The sequence below is a fragment of the Pongo abelii genome, chromosome 15, assembly GCF_028885655.2.
Source record: "Pongo abelii isolate AG06213 chromosome 15, NHGRI_mPonAbe1-v2.0_pri, whole genome shotgun sequence".
Taxonomy (NCBI): domain Eukaryota; kingdom Metazoa; phylum Chordata; class Mammalia; order Primates; family Hominidae; genus Pongo; species Pongo abelii.
In genome coordinates this window covers 73,084,423-73,103,162 of record NC_072000.2, presented here as the reverse complement: position 1 = coordinate 73,103,162, position 18,740 = coordinate 73,084,423, and the positions used below count along the sequence as shown (strand labels likewise).

Genomic DNA, 18,740 nt, shown 5'->3' with positions numbered 1-18,740 from the left:
TCCCACTGTGGACAGCTGGGCTGACCCTGAGGCTGGCAGGAAGGACTGGTGGTGTGGGACATCCCAGGTTTCGGGTTGGCATGCGTCACCTCACATGGAGCATGGAAACTGAGACTTCCATCTCTGTCCTGGCAGTGGCTCTGGTCGGGCCTGCCGCCCCTCTGCATTGTCACAGGCCATCCCCCACCCCCCAACCTTCCTAGTCTATCCCCCTCGCACAGACATCCTGAACAGGGCAGTCAGGTGACTCCTGAGTCATGGTGCCAAGTGCAGGGCCCACAGGCTGCCCAGCACGGGGCATGGGCATGGGGCTAGGAGCAGTGAACCTGGGAGTAAATCCCAGCCCTGCCGTCATTAGTGTGTTGCCTCAGGTGAAGTGGGGGAACCCTACAGGACTGTTACAAGGATTAAATGAAGGAATTTAAGTGTGTGCATGTATCTGGCATGTAGAAGATATAGTGTGGTGGGGAGAGAACAGATTCTAGAACCAGACTGCCTGAGTTCAAATTCTGCTGCTTCCTGGCTGTGTGACCCTGGGCAAGTCACTTAGCCTGTCTGGGCTTCAGATTTCTCATCTATACAATGAAGATAATAAAATACCTATCTTTATGGTTGTAGTGAGGATTAAATGAATTGAAATAAAGCTTTTAGATTAATACTTGATATGCTACATAGGTGTCAGCCATTGTTAATCATTGTTGTTATTATAGTTATTATCAACATGATTATTTGCTCTAAGAGGAACCCAGGCATCTGCAGGGTGTGGGAAACCCTGAGCTGGGTCTCCCTTCTTGGGTATTGTGTCCCCATCATACTCTTAGGACAACCCAGGTTAGGTCAGGGGGATGTGCCCTCCTCTTCCAGCCACAGGCTGCTCTGAGCCCCTAGGGTCTTCAGTCTATATGAGATATTCCCAGCAGGCCATGGGCTGACAGGCCTGGGGTTGGCTGTTCCCTCCAGGGAGAAGCAGAATTTGCCCGCATCATGAGCATTGTGGACCCCAACCGCCTGGGGGTAGTGACATTCCAGGCCTTCATTGACTTCATGTCCCGCGAGACAGCCGACACAGATACAGCAGACCAAGTCATGGCTTCCTTCAAGATCCTGGCCGGGGACAAGGTGGGTGTCCTATGGCGTGGGCACTGTGCTGGGGTGGCAGGCACTGGCTGGACTGTGATCTAAAGGGGTGAGAGCTGGAACATGAACTCCTCAACCACCCCTTCTACCAGGGTCCTTTGGCCTCTCCTTGTTTGCCACTTCTACCCATTTTTGGAATGCCTTGGGCTCAGCTAAGGTGTCAGGACACAGGATTAGTGTAAGTGACCCTTCCAGGATCACTGCATGCCAGTGAGGGACTCTATAGCTGGGATGAAATGACGGGTGGCAGACGGGAATAGAGTGGTGTGGATGTGTGATTGGACTCTTGGAGTCCATCTGACGATTCCTGGGACTTCACCCTTGGTATCATCCTGCGCATCAGCACGGACTATAGTGGGAGCAGGAAGAGGGACTGTGGGACCCAGGAAGGAAGCATGTCTCTCGTGTTTTCTACCCTGAGCAGTGATCTACTCTGGGTTTCCCAGTCTCCCAAGTACCCTGCAACACTCCACCTGGCAGTGGACGGATGCAGGGGGTTATCTCCATGGATGCCAGAGGCTCAGTCCAAGTCTCCACTGTTCTGAGATGGTCATTGGTAGACCTGGATGTCACCCAGAACCACAGCCATCTCCAGTCCAGGGACCTGAGGGGATCTGTAGAAACGAAACCACAGATCCCTCGAATGTTAGAGAAAAGACTCACAGAGCAGCCAGAAGAAATGGTGGGGGTGGGGTGGGGGCCTAGGGTCTGTGTTCTGTTCTGTAAAAGTCACAGTAAATCCTTATGCCATCCTTCCTTCAAAACTGAAAAGATTCAGGCCAGGCACAGTGGCTCACGCCTGTAATTCCAGCACTTTGGGAGGCTGAGGTGGATGGATCAGGTCAGGAGTTCAAGACCAGGCTGGCCAACATGGGAAAACCTTGTCTCTACTAAAAATACAAAAAATTAACCGGACGTGGTGGTGTGCACCTGTCATTCCAGCTATTTGGGAGGCTGAGGCCTGAGAATCGCTTGAACCTGGAGGCGGAGGTTGCAGTGAGCCAAGATTGCGCCACTGCACTCCAGCCTGGGTGACAGAGTGAGACTCCGTCTTAAAAAATACTGAAAAGAATCAGTCACCGAAAGCAAAAGCCAGTAGGGAGGGAGTATAATTTCTGAAATGTCTGTCTGTAAGGGAATAAAGGCTGAACCTACAAAGAAGTCCCTAAAGGTCTGATTTAAGTACAAGAACAACGTTATTTGCATCATAGCACCTTGGAGCTGGAAGGATCCTCAAACCACTTAGTTGTAGTGGCTAATTTTGTAGAGGAGGAAAACTGGAACCCAGCTAGGGGCCTGGTCTCCCGACTTTTGGATTGACAGTGGCAGCTCCACCCTCCCTCAAACTGGTTCCGAGGGCACTCTGGCAGAGGTAGGGCATGGTGCAGGGCGACTACCTTGTGGGTCAGAGCCCCCAAATGAGCTCTCCTGGATCTTGAAGCTCCTAAAAGAAGCAGCTTCCAAGTAGACCTATCATGAGCAAACCTGGGAGAAGGCAGATACCCAGGCTGGAGCTGCTTGCATGGGGAAAGGCCCACATTTCTGCAAAGGAGCTTAAGATAGCCTGGCCGTATTTGGGAAGCAGTGATGCCCAAACATGGATGGTGTTCTTAATCTGCTGGAGGGCTCATTAAAATTAGACTCTCTGTCCGAGGCCTCCGGAGAGCTCAGCTGAGTGCGTGTGGGGTCCCCCCGGGAACCTATACGCTCCACCAGAGTATCTGCTGATACTGCTCCAGCACGCAATTATGCAGACTAGTGTGATTCAGAAGATGATTATAGGTGTAATTGGCACATGGAATTAGATTGGAAAGTGGCTTACAAAGTAGGTACTGAAGTGGAAAACCTGAGAGAATTTTAAAAATACATGTTGTGTATGCGGTATCTACATGTGTGGATGTTTATGTCCGTACATCCTGTAGTTCCAGGAGGGAGGCAAAATGCAAACGGCACATGCTGCCTTCACGCCGCCAGGCTTTGCGGCTGTGTCGGGCCGCGCCGCTTTACGGCTGCTGGACTTTGCGGCTTTCCTGACCACTCTCTCCTCGCAGAACTACATTACCATGGACGAGCTGCGCCGCGAGCTGCCGCCCGACCAGGCTGAGTACTGCATCGCGCGGATGGCCCCCTACACCGGCCCCGACTCCGTGCCAGGTGCTCTGGACTACATGTCCTTCTCCACGGCGCTGTACGGCGAGAGTGACCTCTAATCCACCCCGCCCGGCCGCCCTCGTCTTGTGCGCCGTGCCCTGCCTTGCACCTCCGCCGTCGCCCATCTCCTGCCTGGGTTCGGTTTCAGCTCCCAGCCTCCACCCGGGTGAGCTGGGGCCCACGTGGCATCGAGCCTCCCTGCCCGCGAAGTGACAGTTTACAAAATTATTTTCTGCAAAAAAGAAAAAAAAAGTTACGTTAAAAACCAAAAAACTACATATTTTATTATAGAAAAAGTATTTTTTTCTCCACCAGACAAATGGAAAAAAAGAGGAAAGATTAACTATTTGCACCGAAATGTCTTGTTTTGTTGTGACATAGGAAAATAACCAAGCACAAAGTTATATTCCATCCTTTTTACTGATTTTTTTTTTCTTCTATCTGTTCCATCTGCTGTATTCATTTCTCCAATCTCATGTCCACTTTGGTGTGGGAGTCGGGGTAGGGGGTACTCTTGTCAAAAGGCACATTGGTGCATGTGTGTTTGCTAGCTCACTTGTCCATGAAAATATTTTATGATATTAAAGAAAATCTTTTGAAATGGCTGTTTTTTAAGGAAGATAATTTATGTGGCTTCTCATTTTTAAATCCCCTCAGAGGTGTGACTAGTCTCTTTATCAGTACACACTTAAAAAGTTTTTAATATTGTCTATTAAAAATAGGACAAACTTGGAGAGTATGGACAACTTTGATATTGCTTGGCACAGATGGTATTAAAACAACCACACTCCTATGACAGCTCTTTGCCTGCTCCTTGCTTGATGTTTTCTGGAAGTGTGTGTGGAGTCAAGGATGGTGTGGGGCACCTGTATCTACTTCTAATGTTTTTGACCCTGCTGTGTTCAATCTTCTTACACTTCGGTTTCTTCATTTTAAAAAGGAAAAGGTAATTTCTTCACAGTCTCCTATGAGTTGGACGGAAAGTCATGTATGTGTAAAGGACTTCTTGATGATAAACCCCACCTTCATTTTTCCACGGCATCAAACAGCTCTGTGACATCTGCATTCCCCCCACTCGTTTTATTTTTGCTGCAGGGAACAGCTTGAGTTGTCTCTTAAGAGTCATCTCATCCCTTGCTATTCAAGATGACCCACAGATGGCAGCTATTCAGCATCACCTGGGAGTTCATTGGAAATACAGAATCTCAGGCCCCATCCCTGAATGCCGAATACTGTGTGTACTGCTCTAGCTTCTCCAGAGTAAAAGATAGTCTCTATAGGATGCCGTCTGCTCTGGCACCAGGGCCCCTGAGCCCATGCCTTTTATCTGACCTTTGTTTTGCAACCCGTTACATCACTGGCCCCCTGGGCATCCTTTGAATTTCATCCTTGACCAATTCTCGTTGTAACCGGTTCCAGCTTGCTTTAAATGATTGGGTGGATGGAATTCTTCCCATTGACAATTGACAGGTGGCAATTAATTGTTCATGCGTCAGTGGGATGAATCCATTACATCTCTTTCCTGCCTAATATTTTTATCTACCTCTGACTTTTTTGTAGGGACTTTGTTGATATCTTCATGAAGGCCCATCTCTCCTCTCTCTGGCCTGTCCATCCCTTAACAAAACCCTAATGACTGTTCTGGGTACCAAATCTGTGGCAGGAGTGTGACCTAGCTGCCACCCACCTCCTCCATCACTGGACCAGCTCATAGTTGTCTCTTGGACATGGGGTTAGTGCCCAACAAGTGTAGTCATTTGGCTAAGTGAGTTACTAGGAGGGAGAACAGATTCAATTTCCTGAGGTGGTGAGGAGAGACTGAAGGCTTTGCCAGTTCTTTGGCCTATGCCAGGCTCTCTGGTACTTCTGCAGGTGGCATGAGCTGTGTGAAGCGCCTCTGAATTTAAGGCTCCAAAGCTCTCCAACACAAACAAGACTTTAGGGTCTGCATTATGGATGCCAAGGGAAGAAATACAACCTCAACATCAGTGCCTGTCAAGGGAGGCAGATGTGAGCTCAAGTCTGTCTGTCCCCGGCCATTTGGATTACCTTGGGCAAGTGACCTCCTTGAATGGGGCCGATAATGTTGCTTTCATTCTCTCCCTGGCACACAGTAGGCATTTAATAAGTGGCAATGGGTATTGTCCCTAGAGTTGTATAAAAACCAGCTCTAGCAGGGCGTGGTGGTGCATGTCCGTAGTGCCAGCTACTTGGGAGGCTGAGGTGAGGATCACTTGAGCCCAGGACTTTTGAGTCCAGCCTGAACAACATAACAAGACCCTGTCTGTAAAAGGGGGGAAAAAAGTCAGCTGTGCTTTGTTACGCTGTTCAAAATATTCTTAAAGAAAAAGGCCTGATTACAGAAAAATATCATTAAGGGGAACCCGCTTTCAGTCTCTGTGCCGAGTAGTAGTAGGCTGAGTAATGGTCCCCCAAGATGTCCATGTCCTAGTCCCTGGAACTCATGATTGTTAATTTATATGACAAATAAGACTTTGTAGATGTGATTAAGAATCTTGAAGTGGGGAGATTGTTCTGGGTTATCTGGGTGGGTCCTCAGGGAGCAGGCATGCCAGCATCAGAGGAAATGGGACAACAGAAGCAGGGGTTGGAGTGATGTGAGGCCACAAGCCAATGAATGCGGACAGCCTCTAGAAGCTAGAAAAGCCAGGGAAACAGATTCTCCCTGAGAACTTCCAGATAGAATGCAAGTCTACAGACCCATTTTGGGTCTCTATTCTCCAGAACTGTGAGATAATATGTTTGTGTTGTTTTAAGCCACTTCATTTGTGATAATTTGTTACAGAACCATAGGAAGCTAATATGTGCTCCATCGTTCATGCCCTGGGGAGCTGGCTGCCTCCCTGATGTCAGTGACCTGTGGCATAGGCATGACCTGCTGGAGAAACTGCCCTAGCTTCAAAGGTCTGAGTGTGCAACATTGGCCCTTGGGAGGCTGCCTTAGCTGCTGGACTTGACCTCCTAAGCCTTAAAAGCGCCATCCATGGAGAGGGGAGAAGGAAGCTTCCAAGCTCTGAGAGCCCAAAAAGGCCAGAATAGCTGGGCCCAGAAGGAGATGTAAGGCTTCCTGTTGTCTCAGATGCAGGAGCCAGAGGGCAGCCCAGCTCCAGGTAGGCACCAGCCACAGAACTGGAAAGCCCTTGGGAGGCTGAGGTCCTGCCTTCTCTCTAGCTTATCTTGGCCTCTGTCTGTGTGTCAGCCTCCCTCCTCTCCCTGCAGCCCAGCTTTGGGTGCACACCTCCCCATGGTGGCAGAGGTCAATTCCACAGTGCCTAGTGTTGACATTTTCTTGACACAAGAGACTAGTCCCAATTCCAAATGTCCAGGATGCACTTGGCCCAGTCTGACCTGGTCTGATAAAGTGATGCCTGTCAGTGGATGAGGCTGGGGCCATTGCTCATGGGCTAGATTGGGTATCACCTTTAGGATAACCCAAAAGGTGGCCTCATAAGAACTGTCTCAATTCATCAATTTTCACATTTTAGCATCTCTGATATCGAGATACAGCATACAGTCGATCTCACTTTAGGATTAATGGTGTCTTAGAATTGCTGTTGGCCAGATAGTAGTCATGACTTAGTGTCATTGCCTGCCTATTTGAGACAGGAATGTGAGTCCTGTCTGTTGTCTCAAAAACTTCCATTAATCTTATCTCCTGGTAAGATCAAGCTCCGGTATCAAAACTTGCATAGTGGGTACCCAGAGAGAAAATGCTGATGATCATGGTGTAGTACTGGCTTATGAAATGCTAGCCAGGGTGCAATGGCTCATACCTATAATCCCAGCACTTTGGCAGGCTGAGGTGGGCGGATCGCTAGAGCCTAGAAGTTCAAGACCATCCTGAGAACATGGTGAAACTCCATCTCTACTAAAAATACAAAATTAGCCAGATGTGGTGGCGCGTGCCTGTAATCCCAGCTACTTGGGTGGCTGAGGCAGGAGAATCACTTGAACCTGGGAGATGGAGGTTGCAGTGAGCCAAGATCATGCTGAAGGAAGGAAGGGAGTAAGGGATGGAGGGAGGGGGGAGAGAGAGAGAGAAAGAAAAAGAAATGCTGCATTTTCAGTTCTATTGATGGCACAGCAGGCAACGGTGTGTGAAAAACAGGCACTTAAAGACTCTGGGCCAGGCACGCCTGTAATCCCAGCACTTTGGGAGGCTGAGGCAGGTGAATCATGAGGTCAGGAATTCGAGATCAGCCTGACCAACGTGGTGAAACCCTGTCTCTACTAAAAATACAAAAAATTAGCTGGGTGTGGTGGTGGGTGCCTGTAATCTCAGCTACTCGGGAGGCTGAGGCAGGAGAATTGCTTGAACCCCGGAGGTGGAGGTTGCGGTGAGCCGAGACGCCACTGCACTCCAGCCTGGGTGACAGTGCGAAACTCTGTCTCAAAAAAAAAAAAAAAAAAAAAAGAAGAAGAAGACTCTGACAAGGGATTCAGAAGAGAATTTTAGCAAATTTGGTTTCCTCATATTGTACATGATACATGTCTAAAAAAGTCTGAGCTCTTTCAATAAGTATATAATAATGTACATATATGAGTACATAAAGAACATAATAAAATTCTAAAGAAAGCATTGTGTTATGGTTTAACTGGTTACACTTTTTCTTTATAGCTCATAAAATAATGGAGCATCTATAAATCTGATCATATCTTAGATTGAGGATAATATGGCCTGTGGGCCCTATTGCCTGTCAAATCCCCCAAATCTGGATTCTATTTTTGATGGAAGAGGAAAAGAAAGATACATCCTAAACTTAATCCAAAGGCAATGTAAGGGATGTCTGGAGGGCCTGGGCAGGTCTTCGGAATGGAAGAAGTCTGTGAGAAGTTAACCTGGTGATACCGATTCAAAGAGCCTGTCAAGTGAAGCCCCCTGAAATGGGGAGAATAAGAATCTTAGAGGTTGTTCAGTAGAAGTCTTGGAGTGCATTTTCAGTGGTTAAGGGAAAAAAATGACTACTCTTAAAAGTTTAGAAACCAAAGTCGCCCTTCATCCCCAACTGAGGAGCCACCTAAATCTGTTGAAGTTCCTTCTGGGGTCCAATCCAGAAGCCATCATAGCCTTCAGGGTCCATGGAAGAAAGCAGTTCCATCACAGAGAGCCCAGGAGTTCAGCCAGGGAAAATGCTCACTGAAAAGCAGTAGAAATGGAAGCTGTAAGAATATCAGGTCCCTCTGGGCGTGATGGCTCACGCCTGCAATCCCAGCACTTTGGTGAGGCCAAGGCGGGCAGATCACCTGAGGTTGGGGGTTTGAGACCAGCCTGACCAACATGGAGAAACCCAGTCTCTACTTAAAAATACAAAATTAGCTGAGCGTGGTGGTGGGCGCCTGTAATCCCAGCTACTCGGGAGGTTGAGGCAGGAGAATTGCTTGAACCTGGGAGGCAGAGGTTGTGGTGAGCCGAGATTATGCCACTGCACTCCAGCCTGGGCAACAAGAGCAAAACTCTGTCTCAAAAAAAAAAGAAAAAGAAAAAGAAAAAAAGAATATTAGATCCCCAAGCTGCTATAACTCATGATAGCTCCAACAAAAATATAAAAATAAAATAACTCATGATAGCTCCAACAAAATTATGATGTCTCTGGGACATCATAAAGGAGAATTACTTGGTCAGTCAGAGGGAATTATAGAACCTAATAAGGAACTCTCAGAGTAAAGAATGTATTGGAGGCTGGCTGACGCCTGTAACCCCAGCACTTTGGGAGGCTGAGGCAGGTGGATCACGAGGTCAGGAGTTTGAGACCAGCCTGGCCAATATGGTGAAACCCCGTCTCTACTAAAAATACAAAAATTAGCCGAGCGTGGTGGTGCGTGTCTGTAGTCCCAGCTACTTGGGAGGCTGAGGCAGAAGAATCGCTTGAACCTGGGAGGCAGAGGTTGCAGTGAGCCGAGATCGTGCCACTGCACTCCAGCCTAGGTGACAGAGCGAGACTCCGTCTCAAAAAAAAAAGGAAAAGCTCAAGAATTATGAAAGAAGGTTACTACGGGACAAAGAAGGTCTTTGAAACCAGCTCCGTATACAGATGGAGGTAAATCATGAGTTTAAAAGTTGCTGGTGGCTTCTGTTGGGGATGATCTTCGGTATCACTTTGAGTGTCTAGTCCTTGAGAAAAATCAGCTCATTTTAGAAAATGAAGCCCTAGGTTGAAACACAGCTCAGCTTTCCAAACAGTTAGAACGTATGTTAATACAGTGTGATGTATGGCGAAGTAAATTCCTTGCAAGCAGGGTAATGGCAGATGAGTTAACCAACTCAAGAGCATCAAGAGCAGTTTTGCTTTTCTTTTATTTTTTTTTGAGACGGAGTGTCACTTTGTTGCCCAGGCTGGAGTACAGTGTTGCAATCTCGGCTCACTGCAACCTCTGCCTCCCGGGTTCAAGTGATTCTTGTGCCTCAGCCTCCCAAGTAGCTGGGATTACAGGCACCCATCACCACGCCTGGCTAATCTTTGTATTTTTAGTAGAGTTGGGGTTTTGCCATATTGGCCAGGCTGGTCTCGAACTCCTGGCCTCAAGTGATCCTCCTGCTTCAGCCTCCGACAGTACTGGGATGACAGGCATGAGCCACTGCACCCAGCCTCAAGAGCAGTTTTACAGTGTCAAAAACGTGATGCACGTGGGGCCATACAGGATCTCCTAAGTGAACGGGAACAGTTTCATCAGGAAATGATAGCTACCCAGAAATTATTGGAGGAGCTCTTAGTCTCCTTGCAGTGGGGAAGAGGGCAACCTTACTCCCCTAGTGTACAACCCCACAGCACAGCAGAACTGGCATTAACAAATCACAAGTTGGCAAAAGCAGTAAATTCTCATCTTCTGGGAAATGTTGGCATTAACAATCAGAAAAAGATTCCATCGACAGTTGAATTCTGCAGTACCCCAGCTGAGAAAATGGCTGAAACGGTTCTACGAACTTTAGATCCAACTACCTATACAGAGAGCTGGCCTGATAATCCATGTTTTGAGTTTTCACCAACCACCTTACTTGCTGCAAAGAAAAATTTTGGATGATTCTAGGCTAGATATGAAAATATAACTTTCAATTCCTGCAGTCACTGCCAGGGAGAACTTACTGCCCTTTAACAGTCAATATATTGGAGGCATGCTACAGGTACTTGCTTATTACCCAAGAGTTGTTATTATTTGGGAGCTGGGGTTCTTACAATGCTGGAAGTAATATCACTTCCTATTTACAAAGTGTATATACCCAAAGACGTTTTACTTACTAGGCTCCAGATTACCCCTTCTTAATAAATATCTCAGGATAATAAAAGAATGAAACTGTGTTTAAAATTTAAATACAGTTGCATTTTTTTCTTTGAGCTTATACAATGTTTTAGAAACAGTCTACTTTTTATAAATAGCAAGTTGGATATTCTTGTGTGTTAAACTGTATTTAATATTTAAAATAGAGAATACTTTCCAAGCAATACATGATGCTTTTCCTAAAGGACTCTAAAAGTAAAAGGTTCTATAACTTTCTTTTAAGCACTAAATTATTTATCTTACTGGATATTTTATATCAACAGTGTTAATTTAGTTACACTAAAGCAAGGGTAGGCAAACTACAACCATGAGTCAAATATGGCCACACCCATTCATTCACTATTGTCTAGGTTGTTTTTGCACTATAGCTGCAGAGTTGAGTAGATGCAGCAGGGCATGTATGGCTTGCAAAGTCTGCAGTATTTACTGTTTGATCCATTACAGAAAAAGTTTTCTGACCCCTACTCTAAAGTAATTGTAGTAGAAGGCCAGAGGGCTTTCTTCCCCTTTATGGTAATTTTTTGAGCTACAAAAGAGCCTTGGATAAGTGGATGAAGGGATTAATCTTTTTAAAATAAATGCTATAAGTTAGAAAAAGAATAAATATTTTAGAGCCAAATTAAGTACTTCAGCAAAACATGTTAGTTTTATGCAGGGGATTCTGTATTCTGAATGGACACAATCGGACATAGATAAAAGTAACAGATTCTTAACTGTTGACTCTTTTTAGCAAATGCAACACACAAGAATATCCACTTGATAGTTATAAAAAGTAGACTGTTTCTAAAACATTGTATAATCTCAAAGAAGAAAATGCAACCCATCAATTAATATATATTATGTAATATATACTATTGTATATTTATTATAAGCCATCATAAATGCCCATTGATTGGCCTTTAAGAATAATTACAAAATATTTATATCAAATTATGCAAATTTGTTGCAGAAGGGCCTATCAGTAGAGAAGTCTTTAAAAGACAAATCTGGTCAAATAATAATATATTTTAATGTCAACTTAAAAGCAATATAAAACATCCCCTTTTATCACAGATTACCTTAAGATATACTTTCTAATTGCACTCTGTAGCATCTTCCATTTCTAATCATGCTTTCTTGTCTAGAAATCTCCTTAAGTCCTACTTTTCCAACCAACAATGCAAGAGAAATTTTGCAAACTCCAGTACCTGGGGAAGCTGGCTTCTGGAAACAAGCTATTTAAAAGATGGCTTGTGAACACTTGTAAAAGGATACGGGGGGCCAGGCGCGGTGGCTCACGCCTGTAATCCCAGCACTTTGGGAGGCTGAGGTGGGTGGATCACAAGGTCAGGAGTTCAAGAGCAGCCTAGCCAACATGATGAAACCCCATTTCTACTAAAAATACAAAAAATTAGCTGGGCGTGGTGGCAGGCACCTGTAATCCTAGCTACTCGGGAGGCTGAGGCAGGAGAATCGCTTGAACCCAGGGGGCGGAGGTTGCAGTGAGCCAAAACTGCCACTGCACTTCAGCCTGGGCAACAGAGCAAGATTCTGTCCCCCGCCCCCCTACCCAAAAAAAAAAAAAAAAAAAAAGATACAGGGATCCCTGGGCCCAGCCCAGTTCCAGGTAGAAGAGGCTCTGCTTGATCAGCTCTTCTTTTGGGGTTGGATACCAGGCTCTACAGAAGAGCAATATAAAGATGTCTCTGTCCTTGCTGAAATTCAGACAAGCAGCATCTCCTCTAATCCGGGTGGGAACGATGGGGAAAGGGGAGTGGATGGAGAGTCCCACTAGAGGAGTAAGTGGCTGTGGAAACGAACATGCCAGAATGTGCTGGCTTATGCATCTGACAACTTGCAGGGACATTTCTGCATGCTGTGAGGACCAGTGATTATTCCCAGCCAGTCATTTTTCTTAATGACTTGGACTCATCAAACCCATGGCCATTATGAAGCCAATAAGGTAAATGGGAGATTTGAGGTTCAAAAAGACCTTAATAGGCAGTCATGATGGGAGTAATCTTACAAGGCTACATTTCATAGTAATAAACATAAAACCCTGAAACTGGGTCTAAAAAACCGAAACCTGTCTCCAAGGTGGGAAGATATGGTGGGACCACATGGAAAAGAGGCTGAGAAGACTCTAAATGTGAGTCAACAGTGTGGTGAAGCAGCTGAAAAGAGTTACTTCAATCTCGGGCTGGACTGATAACTTGGGAGCTCAGAAGCTGGTGGTTTTCTGCCAATGTGGCTGTGAAGCACAGAGAGCTGGTCTCTGACGAGAGAAGAATGAAGCAATGCTAACAGTGGAGAAGAGATCCTGCCACGTGTCAGCCCGAACCTGTGGGTGAGTGACATGAATTGTATCCTGGTACCTCGTGACACATTTTCCTTTTCTTTCTTTCTTTTTTTAAGCAAAACTTAATTTTTTCTTTTTTTTAAGAGATGGGGTCTCACTCTGTCACCCAGGCTGAAGTGCAGTGGTGCAATCATAGCTCACTGCAGCCTTGACCTCCTGGGCTCAAGCGATCTTCCTGGTTCAACCTCCTGAATAGCTGGGATTACAGGTGCATTTATTTCCCTTCTCTAATTTGAGTTAGTGCAGGTGGATTTGGGATTGGATTTGTAACCCAAGTCCTACTCAAAGCAAATGTTATAAGGACTGTGAGAGATGGGCAGGGCACAACCACTAACACTAAGTGGTTTGGTAAGATCAAGTGGTTGAGGCTCATTTGGGACTTTGAGGATCAAAATGAGTGGAAATCTTCGCTTGCTTTTCCAGAATCTTCTGGTGGTGAGGGAGTGAGGGGGCTTCCTGGGCTGTACTCACTGCAAGATTCTTTTTAGTTCCAAATTTGCACTCCATGGTGAAAGCAGCATTTAAAGAAGAAAAAGAGAAACCCATTCTTATTATATAGGTAATGGAAATGGGGAATGCAGAAGGAATGGGTTAGAAATTTCCAAGGGAACTTCTGTGATCCTCAGTGACTGGCTAAATGCAGCTGAAGAAGGAAAAGAACGCCCATAGAATGTTAGTGTTGGAAACACCTTTGAAGTCATGGAGTCCAACCTTCCCATTCATTGTAGGAGAAAACCAAGGCCTGGGAGCATGGGTTGCCTTGCTGTAAGGCACAGGGGCTGAGGCAGAGCTAAGGTGAGCACTCAGGTCTCCTGACTTGTAGACCAGTGCTCTGTACGGGACAGCAAAGTTTGGGGCCATGATAGTCGGGAGGAGAGAGAGAAGTGGAGGTGGGAATAATTTGGTTTTATGTACAATTGGCATGAGATAATAAATGTAATAAGTCATCAATGTACCCAACCCAGTGGCATTTGTGGGTGACAGTAACCATTAGATTGTGTAGTGGGTAGGACCCGTCTGGGTGCAGGAAACATAAAACCCAATCTAAGCTGGTAAAGACAGAAGGATAAACTGGGTGTGACAGCTCATGCCTGTAATCCCAGCACTTTGGGAGGCCAAGGTGGGTGGATTGCCTGAGCTCAGGAGTTCAAGACCAGCCTGTGCAACATGGCGAAACCCTGTCTCTACTAAAATACAAAAAATTAGCTGGGCATGTTGGCACATGCCTGTAGTCCCAGCTACTCAGGGAGGCTGAGGCACAAGAATTGCTTGAGCCCAGGAGGTGGAGGTTGCAGTGAGCTGAGATCTCACCAGTGTACTCAGCAGAGTAAGACTCTGCCTCGAAAAAAAAAAAAAAAAAAGGATAAGTTACTGGCTCAAATAACTGAAGTGTCCAGAGGTAATGCTGACTTTCCAGGTGGCTGAGGCAGAGACTCAAATGCCAGCAGGGCCTGGCTTCTCTGGCTGGACCCCATTCTCAAAAGCGTCTCTCTCCAAGGTAGCAAAATGACTTCCAGCAGCTCCAGCTTCCCCACCTTGTGGTTGAAAGTCTAGCAGAGAGAAAAAGGAGTGACCCCAGGTGGAGGCAGGCAACATAGTGGCCCCAGCCAGGACAGTGGGATTTGCTTATTATATGTAAAATGTTCATTCAGAAATAGAATGCTTGTTCCCGGCACCACAAGGAAAAATTAGCATTCAGACAAAAAGTTTTCTCAGCAAGGCAATTTTACTTTCTGTAGAAAGGGTGCTCCTTGCAGATGGAACAATGGTGAGAGCACACCTGAACAAAGGAGGGAAGCAATTTTTATCCTTTATGCAGCTTGTCCCTGCTACTGTGTCCTGTCTCCATTGGCTGGAGCCAGACCTCACAATCTAAACTAAAACCTGACTGGGTAATAATTTAAAACTTTTCTAAATAGGTAAAGGCAAGGGAGAACAAAGGAAAAGGGGAAGTTGCTTATGCCAAATAGGGAAGGGGCATAGGTTACAAGCTGGGACATGCCTGTAAGCACATCCAGCACAAATATCTTGGTTAAAGTACAAGGACATAGACTGTATTACGTGCCTGTGAGCATGTCTAGCACAAGTATTTTGGTTAAAGTATAAGGACATAGAATGCACTTACTCCTTTATATCTAATAACTACATACGATAGGGCTTAACAAAGAGTTAATAGCACAAAGCAAGGAGGCTTGAAGGAAGTTAGGCTTTAAAAGAAACTATTACTTCTAACACTTACGACTGATTCTTTAACAAGAAGGGAAACTTTGAAGAGGAAACTTTACTTTCTACGCTTACTGTTTGAGGCCTAGCTTGGGTTGTATGCTCACCCTAGGGTGGAGGGTGCAGCCCCACCCAGACCACCTGAATTCAGAATGCGTGTCAGGGCTCCTTATCGCAAGCAACAGAAACCCATTCTGCCTGCCTCCAAAACTCATATAGGGCATGGGCTTCTCCAGAGGCAGATGCTGGTCAACAGGCAGGACAGACATCCATGAGCATGGGGAGGAGTGGGCTCCCAGCCCAGATCCAGGAGAAGCGCTGTTGGGACAATAGGCAGCCAGCACCTGAGTCAGAGGTGAAGGTAGCCTCTAGCAGCAGCTGTCATCACCCCGCCCATGCCTGTCCCACCCTTCAGTTTGCTCCAGCAAACTTCCACCTGTGTGTACCTGCATCTCTGTGCCTGGGGCTTTCCCCCAAGAACTGCAGAAGCCCGCTCTGCCTGTGGATGGAGCAGGCTACTGAAGAAGCAGCCACTAAGAGCAGCCTTCAGCCCTCAGGGTGGGTGTCTGAGGCCCTCAGCTCCCTCACACTTGGATGGGATGATTCTGAGGCACATGTTTTAGACTGTTTCTCGGCGCTTCTTTCTCCCACAGGATTCAGTGCAGATGCCCATGCGGTGCTGAGTTCATAGCACAGCCTCACTGGCAGCCCCCCTTCCCTGAGTCTCTTCCTCATTTCCATCCCCTGCACCTCCCACGTAAACCACTGGTGCTAGAACCCTCATCTAGTGAATGCTTTGGGGTGTCCCAAACTAGGACCCAGCCCACTCTCTGGGACCTGCTTGGGGACAGTGACTTCACCTAGAAGTCCCGCTCTAGACCCTTGAGATGGGCTGGGAAGGATCCCCACACCAGGTCCTCAAACAGCACTGGAACACTTAGACCCACAGGTGGAGAAACCATTCCTGCTGCTGCGGTAAGGAGGGGGCACCAAGGGCTTGGGAAGGAGCTGCCACCTCTCCTTCAGCTGCCCCCCTGTTCTTCATGGTCAGCCCCCACGGACAGGGCGGGAGAATAGGAAGCTCCTGTGTGCCTGCAGGAGGAGTGGGGGTCCAGGCATGCAGGCATGTGGCACAGCAGGGGTCACCTGTGGAGACCTCGGTGCCTGTAGGAGACCCCAGGTTTAGAAACAAAATTCTCATTTTATGATTCAAGACAACGAGAAAACAGTTCTTTAAGGAAAACATCTCTCTATAGGTTATATAGGTTATATTTTATAGGTTGTATTAATATTTTATAGAACTTAGGCTGGGTGCAGTGGCTCATGCCTGTAATCCCAGAACTGTGGGAGGCCGAAGTGGGTGGGTCGCCTGAGGTCAGGAGGTCGAGACCAGGCTGACCAATATGGTGAAACCCCATCTCTACTAAAAATACAAAAATTAGCCGGGCGTGGTTGCATGCGCCTGTAGTTCCAGCTACTCAGGAGGCTGAGGCAGGAGAACTGCTTGAACCCAGGAGGTGGAGGGTGTAGTGAGCCGAGATTGCACCATTGCACTCCAGCCTGGGCAACAGAGCGACACTCCGTCTCAAAAAAAAAAAAAAAATTTATAGAACCTATTCTGTGTATTCTGTGATAGGTTATATCTGTTTACTAAGGGCTGCCTGGAATAGGAAGCATAAAATGAACCACTAGGATAAAAGAACTAACCCAGTGTCCAGTAAGCCCCCATGAAGACTTCCTTCCATCTTCTGCACCTCTGCAGCTGGAAAATGCGTTTTTAGAATGTACTTCCTAAAAAACGAGTGAGTGGATGCTGCCCTCCAGTGGCCAAGTGTGCCCTTAAAGCATGTCAGAAGAGGACCAGGAAGCAAAATCCAACCCTTCCCCCCTGCTGCTTCCCAGTGCTCCACAGACTGCTCCTAGTGGGAATAACGCTGGGGTATTCCTGGGGTGCTGAAGGGGCTTGGATCTGTGCCACAAAGGGACAGCAGAAGCAACAAGGTGCATTTAGGAGGAGAAAAACAATAGCTAACATTTGCTGAGCACTTACTTTGCATTGGCCTAAATCTCAAATGATTGACATACCTTTAATCATCACACATACCATTGTTATCTCAACTTAAAAAAACAAGGCCAAGCTATGTGGCTAATGCCTGTAATCCTAGCACTTTGGGAGGCTGAGGTGGGCAGATTGCTTGAAGCCGGGAGTTCAAGACCAGCCTGGGGAACATAGTGAGACCCTGTCTCTACAAAAAAACCAAAAATTGGCCAGGCATGGTGGCACGTGTCTGTAGTCCCAGCTGCTACTTGGGAGGCTGAGAGGGGAGATCCCTTGAGCCCAGGAGGTTGAGGCTGAAGTAAGCTATGATCACACCACTGTACTCCTGCCTGGGTCACAGAGAGAGACCCTGTCTTTTTTTTTTTTTTTTTTCAGGATTTGGTATGTTTTATTAGAGCAAATTTTTAATAAAGGTGGCTTTTATTTACATAATTTAATGTGGGGACAGTGGGGACTGTCCAACCCGTGTGGACTCAAGTAAGGATAACTATTAAGCCTGCTAATGTATTTTCTTATTTTCAGTTTACATACAATTTTTTTTGTTAGCTTCACATTCATAAAAAAAAAATACTGTAAATGACAAAAAAACCCTCCCATCCCTTAATTAAATATACAAACAGCTTGAAAAGCATACAATTTAAATTGGTTTAATCTTGAAGTGTAATCCAATGAGACTGAAAACTAAACATTTCAAGTCTTGTACCAAATAGTAAAATACTTGAAGGCCTTCAGGATCCTTTGACTGATTTACATCAATAAGAGAACCTATTTTTGATGTGGTAAAAGACATGTGGGCCGGGCATGGTGGCTCACGCCTGTAATCCCAGCACTTTGGGAGGCCAAGGCGGGTGGATCATGAGGTCAGGAGTTTGAGACCAGCCTGGCCAACACGGATAAACCTCGTCTCTACTAAAAATACAAAATTAGCCGGGTGTGGTGGCATGTGCCTGTAATCCCAGCTACTTGGGAGGCTGAGGTAGGAGAATCGGTTGAACCTGGGAGGCAGAGGATGCGGTGTGCTGAGATCGCACCATTGCACTCCAGCCTGGGCAACAGTGCAAGACTCTGTCTCAAAAAAAAAAAAAAAAAAAAAAAAGATATGTGCTCATCTCCAATTACAATTTCAAGCTCCTGTCGGCCAGCCCTGTCAGGGGGAGGCCACAAAGCATCATCTTCTTTTGTCATTTCACTGTCATCAATAATTCTCTTCAGTTCTTCCATTAAACTCTTGTGCACGTAAGCCTCTTTTCTGATCATGACATCATTTTTGTAATTGCTATTGTTGGCATATCTAAGCTTTCCATCCAGCTGAAATTCACACTCCAGAAACTCATGCCCAAACTTGCCCTTGTGCCCTATGTAGTAGCGCAGGTAGAAATCGCTAGCCATAACCATTTTTGTCCCCGGGAAGCCCGCTGAAAACCCAGACAACCGAGAGACCCTTTCTTAAAAAACAAAAACAGGAGGCCACGGCCTGAGATCTCCAGTGAGTGACAGAGCTAGGACTTGAAACTATGTTTCCCTCATCCCCAGGAG

General features: G+C 46.4%; 3 protein-coding genes across 7 annotated transcripts in view; 2 read left to right on the top strand and 1 right to left on the bottom strand.

Moving 5' to 3' along the window:
* ACTN1 (actinin alpha 1) overlaps nt 1-3,889 on the top strand; it is a 105,349-nt gene extending 101,460 nt beyond the window's left edge. For 3 of the 5 annotated variants that reach the window (XM_024231894.3, XM_024231895.3, XM_063715594.1), the window contains exons 20-21: nt 961-1,119; nt 3,189-3,889. In XM_024231894.3, coding sequence (XP_024087662.3) covers nt 961-1,119; nt 3,189-3,347 — 318 coding nt within the window. In that variant the 3' untranslated portion in view covers nt 3,348-3,889. Of the gene's footprint in view, nt 1-960; nt 1,120-3,059 lie in introns of all 5 variants that reach the window. The other 2 variants (XM_054530230.2, XM_063715595.1) reach the window with 1 other exon arrangement.
* Nucleotides 3,890-9,840: 5,951 nt separating this feature from the next.
* Nucleotides 9,841-10,470, top strand: LOC100459816 (golgin-45-like; the record flags this gene model as incomplete). Its single annotated transcript, XM_054530233.2, is given in 1 exon segment — nt 9,841-10,470. A coding segment is annotated over 1 exon segment (561 nt), but the record flags the coding sequence as incomplete, so codon positions are not given.
* Nucleotides 10,471-17,717: 7,247 nt separating this feature from the next.
* On the bottom strand, nt 17,718-18,740 carry LOC100452391 (protein mago nashi homolog). The gene is made up of 2 exons (XM_002824879.4): nt 18,306-18,740; nt 17,718-17,994 (listed from the first exon to the last, which is right to left on the bottom strand). The coding sequence occupies exons 1-2, from the start codon at nt 18,597-18,599 to the stop codon at nt 17,842-17,844; spliced, it is 447 nt and encodes a 148-aa protein (XP_002824925.1). The 5' UTR covers nt 18,600-18,740; the 3' UTR covers nt 17,718-17,841.